Below are 14850 nucleotides of genomic sequence, written 5' to 3' on the forward strand. Positions count from 1 at the left end.
GAGCTGTAGCTCAGTTTGAAGGCTGGGTTCATTTTCCAGTACTGCACACCAAAGAAGCAATCATGATTATGGTTATAAACATGTATTTCTTCTGAGGCTATAAACCTTTGGTGGGCAGGTCTGCCACATTCATCTGAATGAGGGTCCTCTGCTAATGGTAGGCACTTAGCACATGTGGCTATTAATAAAACAGGGCCCTATACATTAAAAGCTTTTTAAATGAGGTTTAAGAGACATACACCAAATATAGCGAGTGATCCTTGTTTAGAACAAATCACTATCAAGAACATGTTTTTGATAACTAAGCATATTTGTATAGACATTGAGGTTAGATGACATGAAACAATGTCAGCATCGTTAGATGTGATAATGGCGTGGTTGTTGTGGAAGAACAGTTCTTTTTCTTTTTTGAGATCCATAATGAAGTATTTAAAGATAAAAATCACATGATATGTTGGATTTAAAATAACATAATAATAAAAAGTAGGAGGACATAGAATAGTTGAGATGAATGTAGCCACATTACAGCTGAAGCAAGGACATGGACTCGGTTCCTTGTACTCTCTATTTTTGTGTAAAACATCTGTTTCTATAATATTTTGCATACACTCAGTTCCTCAATCTTATTTTGAATAGCCTGAGAGTGGAGGAACAAGTGGAGAAGGGAGGTGGTGCTGTCTCTGGGGACCCTATGAGGGAACGAGGGTGGGGAAGACCAGCCTGGGGCAGTTGGAGCCCCTCACTCACCGGTACTGGTTCCTTTCTTTGTCAGTAACCTCAATAGGCACAGGCCCTGTTGGTCCATGGAAGTCATCTTCAGTCCTGAGAGGCTTCATGTGCTGATCTCCCAGAGGAGAAGGAGAGGGTAGAAGGAAGGGTGCCATCTGGGGTGACTCTGGGGAGCCTCCCTCTGGAATCAGAAGGGCAGTGGTCAGCTCTATGTTCTCCTGCCTGGTCTCCCTAGCGTGCTACAGCAGGGCCTTTCTTGAGGCTGGCATGACTTGCCATGAAAGGGACTCTGTCAGCTGTATCCATCACTGCCTCCGAGAATACCTCGTGTGATCTAGGACATGCACCCTACTAACCCCTGACCCATTCTTTGCCCATCTCCTCTTCCCCACTTGTCCAGAAATGTTGTTCTGCTTAGCATGTCCCAAGTCAAAAACTTGAGAAGGAAACCTAGTTTAATGGATGAATGATACGATGGTTAAGCTTAATTGTCAACTTGACTGGATTAAGAAACTCGAGGAGCAGTGACTAGACCATGTCAAAAATCTACTCATCAGCTGAATATGCAGTTAGGAGTAGTCACTGGGAGTGTGCCTTTTTGATTATATCTCTCAGTGGTGCTCTTGCCCTGTGATCTGTGTTCAGGTTTCTGTGATTTAAGCAGCTCTGATGTGCCACACCATTATGCCCTGATGTTTCTTCCTTGGATCCAGCCAACCATGAACTGAAACTTCTGAAACCATGAACCAAGTACACATCTTCTTTAAGTTGTGGGTGTTAGGTATTTTGTCCAGCAATGGAAAGCCGAACAATACAGGTAGGATTCTCAGGCCATAGCAGTCCAGAATGGGAGGCTGGGGCCTGGTGCAGACTCTGATGCTTGCCATGGATATTGTAGAGGGGCAGATCACCCTGTAACTCTGGGAGAGCTGAGGTCTAGGAACTGAAGAGCTTGCATGGGGCAGGGCCCTTCTAGGTGGTTTACCTTCCTGTCTCATCTCTGGGACAGGGGATTGATGGGGCGACCTCCCAGAGCTTCCCCTCCCTGTGGCCACACCAACCTGGCCCCTTCAAATACCTGACTGTGGTCTCTGCCGCTTGAGTGAGGATGTGCTATTACCCATCTTTCCTCCATCCCTGCCCTCAGAAGGGATCATCACACGTGGCTTCCTATACATAGAGATTTTCATTTGCTCACACATCTCTGCCTGAATATTGCTATCCAGGAAACACACACACACACACACACACACACACACACACACACACACGCATTGCCCAGCTCACCCTTTGAATCTTTGGGAGCTCCTTTGGATGAAGCTTCATCAGCTCCATTGGATGAAGTCATACAGGCCTACCAGTGCCTGCACAGCAGCCCTTGGTACAATTACATGGACCTGTGGGAGAACTTGTGCCTCTCTCCCTTCTGGAATGAGTGGGCCGCTTGTGTCTCATTCTCAGTTGTATTTAAGATCCTCAAATAATGTCCAACATACAGTAGGTCTGCAGGGAATATTTAATGAATGGATGACTTCTTCTCTTAAGCTTAGGGGGCCTTTCCCTTCCACTTCAGGTGAGGCATAACAGCCAGGAACTTGAGCAGAGATAGATTTCATGGCCATGGGCCAATATGTGCCCAAATGGGGGCACTTGGGGCTGCAACTCCCTCCCAGTGGGTGAGAGATTGGCTGTCCTGCCCTGAGGCTTCCTTATAAGCCCAGGTGTGTGCATGTGGAGGGGGAAATAGTGTGATGTTTGTCTTTATTTATTTATTTTTTTGTTTTGTTTTTTTTCCTCTACCAGGAATTGAACTCACAACTTTGTGCTTGCCAGGCAGGTGCTGTGCCGCTGAGCTAAATCCCCAGCCCCTGTGATGTTTGTCTTTTCCTAAAATGCTCTGTGTCTTTGTCTTTGTGCCCTGCTCTGTGGTCACTGCTTTCACTGTTCCAAACCTTCTCTTAGTCTAAGGAAACTGTACTAGTGATCAATGGTTATCACAGTGTGGTGGGCCCACAAGATTCATTCACTCACTTTCTTGTTTCCTTATTTGTCTAATGAAAGGGTTTAATCATGCCAGTAATGTGATTCTGTGTTCTCCAAATAACCAAAACACAAAGCAAAGCAAAATAAAACAGACATTTCACATACTGTGGTTCTTGGTTTCCTCCTGGCTCTGTTTGTCTCTCCCACAGCCCCAAGACTCCCTTCCCATCACTTCCCTCTGGACCATCCACAGTGATTCAGCCCTTGGCTTTGGTTGCCCAGACAATCCTATAGCCAACCCTTACCATCTGCTGCAGATGAGCAGCTGAGGTTTCTCTTCTTTCAGGACCCTCAGCTCCTCCTTCACCTCCTCACTCAGAAGAGTGTGGTCCAGCCTGCAAGGGATAGGAGATCTGGTTCTCAGGGATCGCCCTATGATCCCCAGGTGTTCAGAACCCAGAAATCTGGAAAGCATGAAGTGGATGTGGTATCCCTAATACATATTGAGGAAACCAAGTTTCACAGAAGACTTGGTGAAGTCACCTGGTGTGAGTATGTGGCAGAGTTGAGAAGGAGCCCAGGCTGATAATGCATTTATCAGTCCAATTTCCTCTCCCTAATGCATCCCCTGGCACCACTTTCTGTTGCTCTTCTGCTCCTCCCTAGTGGAGATCCCCATGGCCTTACCACAGGAGTGTGAGTTGGCAGGTGGGGAGCCTGAGCCCCTGACAGAGCAACTGCACACCATTGTTGCCCAGGTCATTCTGTTGCAGGTCCAGCTCAGTCAGGCTGCAGCTGGCACTGAGCACGGAGACCAGGTCCTGGCAGTAGCTGGCTGTGAGACCACAGCTGACCAACCTGCAGGAGAGATGAATACAGACCCTCAGTCATTGTCTCAAGAGCTTACTCCTCTGGGTAACTGGGGTCTGGTCTCCTTTTTGAGTAGCTTGGCTATTTGGGGATCCAAGGATGACAACAGAGGAAGACAAACACTTTCTCAGCTTGCTGCAAACTAGGAAGTCTTACCTTTCCTTTTTGTAGCCAAATAGCCCCCAAGTTTCGAGTCTCACCCCTGGTAGGATTAACATAAGTTCTGGCCATGCAGCACATCAACCTTGCAGAGTAACCTGGGTTTAATTGTTAACCACTTTATCCCTGCCACATACTCAGCCTCTGAAGACACAGGATGCTCTGGTGGGTTCAATAGTGAGAGCATCACCAGTCCAGGAAAAAAAACCAATGAGCTTCTAATACTGTATAAGAACAAAAGCTGAGGGCAGTTTGATATGTTCAAATGGATCCAAGGACTTGCCCTGGACTCCTTAGTATTTACTGACATCTGAAATATGTGTGAAACAGGCCAGGAACATGTCTGAAACACTTCATGGTGTGCTAAGCCACAGCAAAACTCTCCAGCCTGCCTTGTCTTATCTGGATGAGTAATCCCACGTGTCCCATAGCTGCATCACAGTAGAACCGAGGTGCTGGCCCACTGGTGTGCTGCTGCTGGGTCTGGAGGATGGCCTGAGAGCCACAGTGTCCAGGGCAGCCTGGGTCCTTATTGTTCATAGACCAGGAATACAAGGGAGGCGAAGGGGCAGCTCATCTGGGAAGAGGAGCAAGGATGCAAGGGCAGGCTGGTATACTCCTTTTTTGCAGATGAAGTTCTTCTTTCCCCTTTTACTCTCTCCAATTTGGGTGGCTATGGAGATGTACTAGCAAGGAGTAACCCTGGGTTGCTTAGGGATGAAGCTACTGTGGCCCTTTTAATCTTGGTAAACACTGTATCCTTTGATTAGTACCAACTAAAATGAGCTTTATCCAACACTTCTCAGAATTTAGGCTACAGGTTGTGTGTCAGCTGCAATTCTATTTACTGGGGCAAAGACTGAAGAGAAATCAGAAGCCTATAATAAGGGAGTGCTTAAAAAACATGGCAATGCTGGGCATGGTGGCCCACATCTGTAATTCTAGCACTTGGGAGGCTGAGGCAAGAGGAGTGCCATGAGTTTGAGGCCAGTTTGGGTACATAGTTCAAGGCCAGGCTGAACTACAATAGTAAGATATTGTTTGAAAAAAGGGTGATGGGGTAAGTGAATGCAGTGAAATTCTAGACTGTTGTTAAAAAGTACAAAGCAACTTTGTATGTACTGATGTTAGAACATGTCAAGATCTATTTTAAATGATAAAGCAGGGGACATGATAATCTTTGTGGTGTCTTACTACTTATGCAAGACAAGGGGTGTGCATGTGCTCCATGCTGTAGATACACAGCTTTCCTGGGGAATGGTGTCTAGGGTCTTCTGCTCTGTGGTCCCAGTCCAGCTTTCACTACTCTTCCCCTCCACAACTGGGTCTGCTCAGCTACCAGAAGAATACTCAGGACCTCATCTGCACACCAAGCTGCTAGTATATCACTTAGTGCTTCTAAGTCTTGACTAAAAGACAGGACTGGCTGTGTCTGGACTGAGTGGATCACTAAGGTGGGGATGGAGGGAATGCTCCTGGATGGCAAGACACATATGAAAGTATAGCACAATTTTAGTTTAATCATCTTGCAAAAAAATAAAGTTTGAGGATACAGCTAATTTTGAGGTTTTATTCATCCCCAAAGACTCACTATTGCAAGATGTGCTGGGTGAACATCCTTCTGCAAATCTCAGCTTCTACCCACCCCACTGAAGACGTCTAGCCTGAGACTTAGACATCTGAGTGAGGGTGGTGGAGTGGGATGGGTAAGCACTCTGGAGCCAGACGGACATGGGTTCAGGTCTTGCCTGTCAATTCTTATTTGATGAGTATAGGCAAGTTTCCTCATTATTAAGTGTCATTAGTTTCCTATAACATGGATTTACCAAGCCTATTGTGCAAGACATTTGCAATGATCAGTAGAGGTAATGTGTGCTATGTACTTAGGACAGTGCATGGAAGATGTGCTTAAAGGATGCTGCTGCTTGGGACTTGAAGCCTTCAATGTCTCTCAGCCTCTGTTTCACAGCTGCCATGTTTTCATAGTCCTTCTCTGGCCCTCCATTCCAGAGGGGGACAGGCTTTTCCTCAGGTGTCTTGATTCCGTGTCTTCTTTCCCCTCCACTGACCTTGCTCTTTCTGGCTCTTTGAGATCTCCACTGCCCTCTCTTGTAAATTCTCCTTTGTCTGTATAATGTGCTCAATTTTATGTACTCCCTAAACTAAGAGCCTGAGAATTCTTGATTTCAGCTATTAAATATAGTTTGAGAAATCCTAACATGAAATAAACCAAACACAGAAAAATATTGCATGATCTTACTTGTATGTGAAAGCTGAAAAAAATGTCAAGAACATAGAAACAGAGAATAAAATGGTGGTTAGGAAGGAAAGGAAGGGGAGAAAATGGGAAATGTTATCCCCCCTGTGTTACACTTCCTCCCTTCCTGATTCTCTTGGCCATATCTTCTCTATTCTTTAGATTTCCTTCAAGCCACTTGCTAAAGGAAATTTTCTCCACTGGCACCATTGTCTGGGCCTGTTGTTACTCATGTGATGATATAGTTCCTTGATCAGTGTCAGTCTGTCCCCAACAGAATGTTGCCTGTGTCTGTTTCTCATAGCAGCCCTTGGTCTGTCACAATGCATGGTCAGAGATGGAATCCATGGATATCTGATAAATGCCAAGACCTATCCCTCATCCTAGACTCAGCTTCTGCCTTTGTTTTTCCACCCAGCTTGCTCAGGAGGAGAACCTGGGTCAAACTCACCGCAGGGTCTCTAGGTGGCAGTGAGGGTGTTTCAGGGACTCACAAAGATTCTGCATGGCAGAGAGACTCAGTGAATTTCCACTCAGGTCCAGCTCCTTCAGGCTTCCGGTGTCCCTGAGGCTGGAGAAGAGGACCTTCCAACTACCATTTGTTAGTGGTTTCCACGTGGACCTGAAAAAGAGACATATCCTCTGGTCTCCTCTTCTCTACAGCCCCTGGCAGAACGTGGTGATGTATTCATTTTCTGTGTCCATTTCTGCCTTAGTCTGGGAATTCCTCAAGCGTATGGGCAGATAGCATCTTTTTCTACTGGCAGTGCCCAAGGTGCTTGGTAATTTGACAGACTTTCTCTCTTTGATGCAGATACACCCATCTTCCTTTGGCACAGAATTTTAGGGTTTCAGAGGTGTTATGGTTTGTGTCTGGGTGTTCCCCCAAAGCCACATGCAGTCATGGGGTAGAGTTTTAGAGTTTATGATTGTTTCATGGGTGTGAGTGCTACCCCACCCTGGGGCAAGTAGTTTGCATACCAATGTAAGGGAGCGAAAGGGGCTGCTTGCTGCCACTCCTCCCTTTTGCTGTTGCTGCTTTGGCTGTTTTCCGCTGCCATGAACAGTTGCCCTCTGCCATGTGCCACTCTACCTTGGAGCCAGCCAAGTATGGACTGAAACCTCCACAAACTGTGAGCTAAATAAACCTTTCCTTCCTTCCTTAATTTTGGGTATCAGGTGTTTTGTCTCAGCAAGGAGAGAAAAGTAACCAAGACAAGAGACCAAAAGAGAAAGCAGGAGATGGATGGCAGGAATAGAGCCCAGAAAGGGTGGTTTGAAGATGATTTTGTAATGGAATATGTTGGAATGGAATATGTCTGTAATGGAATGTTGGATATGACCATAAATACTGCCGTCCATATTGGCATGCATGAATCTCTCTCCTTCCAGGAATAGCGAGATCATAGAGATGGTCCATAGGAGAGAGGTGGGAAGGGGAAATGTTTTTGCAGCCAGGATGGGAAGGATGATGAGCTTGGAATGAGAGTGCTGGAGTAGACTCAGCCCTGTGTGATGTTCACCCATTTAATTTCTCCATTTTCAGACACTAATTTAGTGTCTCTCCTGGTTCTAGGTTTCCACTACTGAAACTCTCTTCCAAGCTTCAGACTGGACATCTCTACTTCAACACCCCAGTAGCTCTTTTACCTAGTGCATCCCAATGTATCCCACCCTTTACTCATTCCCCCTTGTGTATGCAGAGCTATGCAGAGGCAAGGAGCAGAGGCCCTGAGCTAGCTGCCTGCACTGGAGTCCACTTTCCTTGTGCCTCACTTAGTCTTCTGAGCTGCAATATCAGGACAGCAATAACTGCCACAGAGGCTCTGTGAGGAGTACAAGGTGTTGCAGGGTCTCCCAAAGTCCTACTGCACTTTTAACACCTTCAGAAATACAAATACACACACGAATCACAAAAAAGGTGGCCAATACTGACTGAAACAAAAAGTTAAAAAAAATGTATCATTCAAATGTCATCAAACTAAACAAATGCAAAAGAAGTCCAATAATTAAGCTGCCCAAAGATGGTTTTTGGAGGCATGTGTAGTATTTATATACACTAAAAAAAAAAATGAAAAATTTATCACTCAAAATGTGCAAGACTTAATTATAAGACAAATACCTAGAAGGCTGCTCAGCCCAGCAGCTTCAGTGCTTTCACATCTCTGACTCATGCTCCTTTCCCTGCCCACAGCCTTGGCCGTCTTCACCATTTCTTGCTGGACTTTCCTGCTGTTGCACTACAGCCACCTCGTTCTCCCTCCCTTGCCTGGCTGACCCAGCGCCTCTCTTTTGTCCTCCCCATTTGCTAAAGCGCCTGACTTTCCCACCAGGTCCGCTCTGGGCTTCATTTGCCACCATCCATTCCAAAGTGCCTTGCCACTCTGGTGTCCCTGCTTCTTCTGGTCTCCATCTGGCTTCTGCCTCTGTACCTGCTCAGGACACTTCCGAAGGTCCCATGTTAGGTCCCTGCAACTTGCAACACCTGTAACCAGGTCCCCAAGGCCAACTATCATGTTTACAGCCATGAGCAGCTAAAAACAATCTAAAATGGTCAATAGGGAAATGGTCAAATCAGGCATGGTTCTCTCCTTAGGGAATATCATGTGGTCATTTAAGTTTGTGTTGTATTAGATTTCTTAATAACAGAAGAATATAGCCTTGATCTGTTAAGAAAATAAAGTTGAGTATAAGAAAAAAAATACACACTTTTGCATAGAAATGGAAAATATACTTTTCACATAGAAAATACATAATTTTCACATAGAAAATAGCATAGAAAAAACACTAGAAGGATGCGCCTCAATTCTTATTGATGGTCACCTTGGAGTAATGGAATTCTGGTTGATATTCAGTTTGATCTTTTTGCTTTTTTACCTGTTTTAATATTTTTTGCCTATCCACATATCCTTACTTTTTGCAGTGAACATGGATTCCATCATAAGAAAAAGCTCTAAGAATCTGAAACTAGAAGACCTAATTAAATAAAGCCTTTTCTAGTCCACTTGTATGATCAGACCCTTCATTGGGCCACTGTGGTATCTTGCCCTTACCTTTATTGTTGCAGAATTATTCTGATGTAATTATTGTGTGCATACTGGTTCTCTCTCCTAGTGTGTGAGCCCCTTAAGGTAAGTATTATGTTTTTTAATTTGTGATTTGTAGGACCAGGTATAAATTCAATACTTTTTTTATGTATGTGCGGGGAATCAAACCTAAGACCTATCACAAGCTAGGTAAGCACTCTACTATTGAGCCATTTGTCTAGTCCTGAGTCACTGCCTCATGAATATTTATACAATGAATCATCTGAAAGGAGAGATAGACTTTGCTAAGAGATAATGGTCAATATTGTAACAAGGAGAGCTGAGCGTAGTGGTGCATGCCTATAATCCCAGCATTTCGGAGGCTGAGACAGGAGGATCACTGAGTTTAAGGCCAGCCTGGGCTACATAGTAAGTTTAAGGCCAGCGTGAGTTACATAAAAAGTCCCTATCTCAAAAAAAAAAACAAAAAAAAAACTGCGAAAAGAACAGAGAACTTGCAAGAAGTTCACAGTGTTTCTGGGTGTTGAGGGTGGTTAGACAAAGCTATGTTTTCATGCTCAGAGGTAGGTTTCAGGTAGAAAGCCAGAGGCTGTTGTAGAATCATTGATGCAATAAATAAGGAAAAAATAGTGAACTCTCTCTCAGGTACGTGTATTTGGAGATGATGAGGGAAGATCTCAGGGCTAAAGTCTTTGATGTGGTGCTTGAAGGAGCAGTTTCTCAGACCGAAAGGATATCAAGAGAGAAGAGCAGAGGCAAGTGACTGCCTGATTCTTGGAGAGGGTGTGGGCAACGTGATGGTCAGTGTGAAGGTGGGAACATGTCCAGCAGAGAAGGAGGGTGGTTGTCACAGAGGTAGGAGGAAAGGCAACAGCATAACTCAGGGCTCGGTCATGTGGTCGGGCACGCAGGGGATCAAAGGTAGATGGAGGATGGTGGTGATGTTGGGAAGCAGACTCCGGTGACCTTCATCCTTTAACCCCGGTACCAGGCTGAGTGAAAGTGTCTCTGTGCTCAGGGCATGAGGGCTTGTAGGAAAGGCAGAAGCAGAGAGAGGGGTGGGTTGGGATACTCACAGAACTACCCTGGGAGGCCTCCACCCCAGATCCTGTAGCTCACTTTCATTTAGTTGAAGCCTCTTCACATGGCTACAGAATTTAACACAGAAAGTGAACACCAGGAGCTCCAGGTCTGTCAGGACACACATCCTTGTTCCTTGGAAATGGGCCATGGCCTGTGTGAGGATCTCCTTATCCTGAATCTCATAAAAACAGTGGAGCATGTCCGGAGAGTATGGGTGCCATGGTAGGGCTTCCTCTTGGACCCATTGCAGCAGCTCCCATCTCTGCTCTGCAGGCAGCCTGCAGGTGAAGATGCTCTCCAATCCTCTGGCCCCCTGCTCACTTAAAAGGCCAAACAGGAAGTACATGGTTGGTGCCCCAAACAGGTTATGGCTTCTATATACTTTCCGTAATTTTTCCATGACTCTGGGGATGCTAGGATGCTCACTTTTCTGCTCCTCATCCCCTAAGACACAGGACACTGCTGCAAAGAACTCCTGGAAGCACCGGTGAGTGAAGCTGTAGCTCAGAGTGCTGGGGTGCTCTTGAAGAACATCCATCTTCAAGAAGGTGATGATGACATTGCTTTCTAACCCGTGCATCCAGAGGTCACCTGCACTGAACAGGGTCTTTCTTTGCCAGATGCCCTCAGCAGCTAGAGAGCAGAGGCTCTTGAGTGGTATCCTCAGGTCCTGGGTCAAGAGAACCTGGGAAAGGTAGTGCAGGCAGAGGGCTGTGGTGGTCTGAGAGGTCAGTGGGTGTTCATCCCCCTGCTCCATCTGCTGCTTCAGACAGGTGCAGACCAGCCGGCAGACCCAGGGCACAAGACACAGGGTCAAGAGGGCTGAGTTTGAGTCCACCAAGCTAAAGGCTCTAATTGCTTGCCTTTCATCTGTGAAATATTTGTAAAAATATTCCTTTCTTCTACTCTCAGAGAAGCCAAGGACTTCTACCCAATGTGGCTCCTTCAAAGAAGGGATGAACTTCTCTAGAGCTGTGGTCCGAGTTGTAATCAGAAAGGAAGCCCCAGAAAGTATGGTTTTCCTCAGCAAACTGCCCAGCAGTGCAGGCACTGGCAGTGGCTGGCTCCAATGCCAGCAGAGCTCAGAATTTAGATCCTCTAGCACCCATTCTGGCTCATCCACACCATCCAAGATGAAGAGGAGATGCTCTGGCCGAGACAGGATCTGCCCAATGTTAGCTGCAGAGTCACTCCAGTCTTTTTCAATGAGCTCAGCCACACTCATTACCTTACACCTGGCCAGCTCTCTGCAGCTGAAGTAGAAGACGTGTTGGAAGTGGTCCCTATAGAGCTGGCCTTGCTCCCAAGCTACCTTCACCTGTCTGGCCAGTGTTGATTTCCCAATACCAGCAGCCCCATAGAGTATGACTATGTGAGGTTCTTCCTGGGCACCTGGGCCTAGCCCAAATAAGCCTTGGATCTCAATCAAATGTCCTTGCTCTTGTACTGTGTCATGATGACAGCTTTCTCTGACCACGAGCTCTGGGACTCTGAGGTGACATTTTTGTAAAAGTAATAGCTGCGTGAATTTTTGGCACAGAACTTCATTTTTCCATGACTTTTCTGTCTTCTGGTCCTGGTATCTTTTTTCAGTTTCTAAGTAAGGGATAAAAAGATAGAACTGTAACGTATAGAATAGAGTTGTTCTTTCTTTCAATCACTCACCCATTCATTCATTCATTCATTCAACAACCAAGAGAATTTAGCCACTCACTGCAAGTCACGTATTGCACTGGCTGTAGACGTCATATGTTTTGGCCAGTGCAGTCAGTGGAACCATGGGCTTTGGAATAGAAAATTTTAGTTCATGTCTCAACTTCACCAAGTCATACTCCATCATATGCCACGTCATTCTTCAAACATTCATCAAGACATTACTATATGCGAGGCACTGCATCTGGGGCTGGGAATAAAGAGTGAACAAACAGGCGTAACCTCTTCCTTCATTAAACCTATCACCAGGGCCAATAAATTTACTGAGTCGCAATTTTCTTAACTGTACATCAGAGATTGTGTTATCCCCTTTGTAGGAGGCTGTGGAGTCAGGGAAGATACAACAGCATCTCTTCAGCATCTCACCATTGCAGGGCCTGCCAAATATGTCCTTCTGGAAGCATCTGTGAGTGTCAGTCCAAGGGCTCTTGTGGCCCAAAAGTGCAGTGTGCCAGAAATTATACAAAGCACCCTCCACAGACAATAGGTAGGGGTCCCCTGCCCCAGGACAGGCAACTCAGAGGTGTATTCTACATTGTCTCCCGACATCCTCAGTAGCCGCTATGCTTTGGCTATCATTTTTCCCCATGCAAACTCATGTTGAAATGAGATTGCTGGTGGTAGCAGTGTTTGGAGGTGGGGTCTAGTGGGTCACAGGGCAGACTCATCATGAATGGATGACTGCTTTTCTTGTGGGAATAGATCAGCTATGGTGGGGATTGGGACCCCTGTCCCTTAGGCTGCAAGCATTTTTTTCCCTTCTGCTTTTTTCCTGCCATACACTTAACACCATAAAGTCTTCACCAGAAGCAGTACAGATGTGTCTCTCTGATTCTGGACTTCCATTTGTCTGCTAAATAAAATTCTTTTCAAGTTACCCTATCTCACTTATTCTGTTATAGCAATAACAATAAGTGAAGAATTTCTTACAGAGCTATACTGCTCCATAATACACCACTGCAGGGCTACTTCCTCTCCTGCCTTATGTTTCTGTTCTCCTACAGTACATCCTGGTATAGTCTCCCCAGTAAACTACCTGCACACCAGCCCCATCTCAGGGTATATTTCTGAGGAAACCTAGTTTGCGACCCACAGGAAGATGCTTTGTGAACTGTGATTACTTGGGCTCACAAGAGGGATTGTTCTGCAGGGTGAGATCTCAGGCTTCTATTTTATTAAAATTTGAGTGGAACAATCTTTGCAACCAATTTTCATCTTTCTAATATTTTTAATGCCCTAATTCTCTACTTAGGTGAATGCTTTAGTCAACTTTCCATTGGTAGGACAAAATAGCCAAGATATACAGCTTAAAGGAGTACAGATTTTTGGCTTATGGCCTCGTACGTTTCAGTCCATGGTCAGATTGCTCCAAGAGGCACAAGTGTCATGGCAGAAGAGTGCTGCTTTACTTATGGCACCCAGGAAGCAAGGAGAGAGCAAGAAAGCCAGAGAGAGAGGAAGGACCAAGGACAAAGATATACCTTTTAACGTTAAACCATGTTCGGCCTACTTCCTCCAAGGCTCTACTTTTCAACAGTACATTTAGGGCCCCTATGATCTAAGCACTTTCCAAAAGTCCCACCTCTGAACACATTAGCATTTTGGGGGATATATTTTATCAAACCACATGAGTGAATTTTAGATATACTGCAGCTTACTAACTGGGGATGCTGAAGCCAGTTCATCCCAGGACACGTGTGGTGCCACAACCAGAATGCAAGGTTCCTACTTTTGCAGGTGTGCTTCAGAAGATCTGCATGGAGTGTGAAGTGTAGGTCAATTTATACCTATTCCTCTTGTGAGATTGTGGCTTCTGAGCGTGGCTTCACTTCTGAAATTTAATCTACAGATCTGGTTTTATTGTGTCCTGTGGGAACATTTGTGGCCAAATGAATATCTTCTTAGAGCAGCAGGATAGCCATCTAGGGCTATAGCCTTGGCCTGGCTTATTCAGGCCCTGTTTGCCTGAGGTGCCAAGTTTTCCAAAACCTTCTACTTTTGATGAATCTCTGACCAAACACATTTCTAAATCTTGAAGCAAGACAGATTTAAAAGCATTTTGTTTTTTACTATCTTGAATGAATCATTTTATGCCTAGTGTTCTATTTTTGGAATGGCACATAACAATGGCACACAATAAAATTTTTTCTTCAAAATTTTCTTCCCTGATTTTCCTAAGTAACATATATGAATTTCATGCAAAAATTCAAAAATTGCAACTTTTAGCATAAATGGGTTGTTATGGCTTATCTCTAGATGTCCTCCCATAGCCTCATGTAGTCATAGATGGGGCTTTTCAGAGTTTTCTGGATCTAGAGTGTGTGATGCTGGAATTTAGGATATGTGTTTACTAAATTAGTCCATCGATTGGTTTGGCATAGTTCTGGGTGTACCCTCAGGGTGGATAGCCTCGACAGAATATAAAAGGACAGAAAGAAGTTGCTATTGTCACTGGTAGCTTGCCTTCTGCCTGCCCATTCTTTGATGCCCCTCTGCTGTGCCACCCTTCCTTAGCACCGACCAATTATGGATTTAAACCTCTACAAACTATGAGCCAAAAAAACTTTTCTTCCTTCAACTTTGGATGTAGGGTATTTTGGTCTCAGCAATAAGAAAAGTAACTAAGATATGGGTTAAGTGGTACATGAAAAACTCACATGATCCCAATTTTAATGGTATGCACCTGACACAGTGTTGGCAAAACTTGAACAGCAGGAGGCTTGCTAGATGTGCTGGGTGCCAGCCCTGGACAGCCATCTGTTTTCCTCTACTTGCTAGAATTCTCAGAGTCAGTGGAATCTTTAATTATAGCAACTAATTTGTCTTCATAGTTTTCATACTTTTTTCCTTTTTTTGTTTTTGTTTTTTGAGATTGGGTCAGGCTGGCCCTGCACTCACTATGTAGCCCAGGCTGGCATCAAATTCATGGTAATCCTCCTGCCTCAGCCTCCCAGGTGCTGAGATTATAAGCATGTGCCACCAGGCACAGCAGCTATTACTTTCCAGGAC

At 45.1% G+C, this 14850-nt stretch overlaps 1 protein-coding gene across 2 annotated transcripts in view; it reads right to left on the bottom strand.

The window, feature by feature from the left end:
* The window catches only part of LOC102012845 (NACHT, LRR and PYD domains-containing protein 1-like), a 44231-nt gene that overhangs the window by 24776 nt on the left and 4605 nt on the right, over positions 1-14850 (bottom strand). For both annotated transcript variants that reach the window (XM_013522159.1, XM_013522160.1), the window contains 6 exons: positions 10122-11724; positions 6450-6620; positions 3400-3570; positions 3018-3107; positions 1808-1899; positions 748-910 (listed from right to left, as the gene is read on the bottom strand). In XM_013522159.1, the coding sequence (XP_013377613.1) occupies positions 748-910; positions 1808-1899; positions 3018-3107; positions 3400-3570; positions 6450-6620; positions 10122-11724 (2290 nt within the window). The remainder of the gene's footprint in view (positions 1-747; positions 911-1807; positions 1900-3017; positions 3108-3399; positions 3571-6449; positions 6621-10121; positions 11725-14850) is intronic.

This window comes from Chinchilla lanigera, unplaced genomic scaffold, assembly GCF_000276665.1.
Source record: "Chinchilla lanigera isolate Chin_1 unplaced genomic scaffold, ChiLan1.0 scaffold00066, whole genome shotgun sequence".
Classification (NCBI taxonomy): Eukaryota; Metazoa; Chordata; class Mammalia; order Rodentia; family Chinchillidae; genus Chinchilla; species Chinchilla lanigera.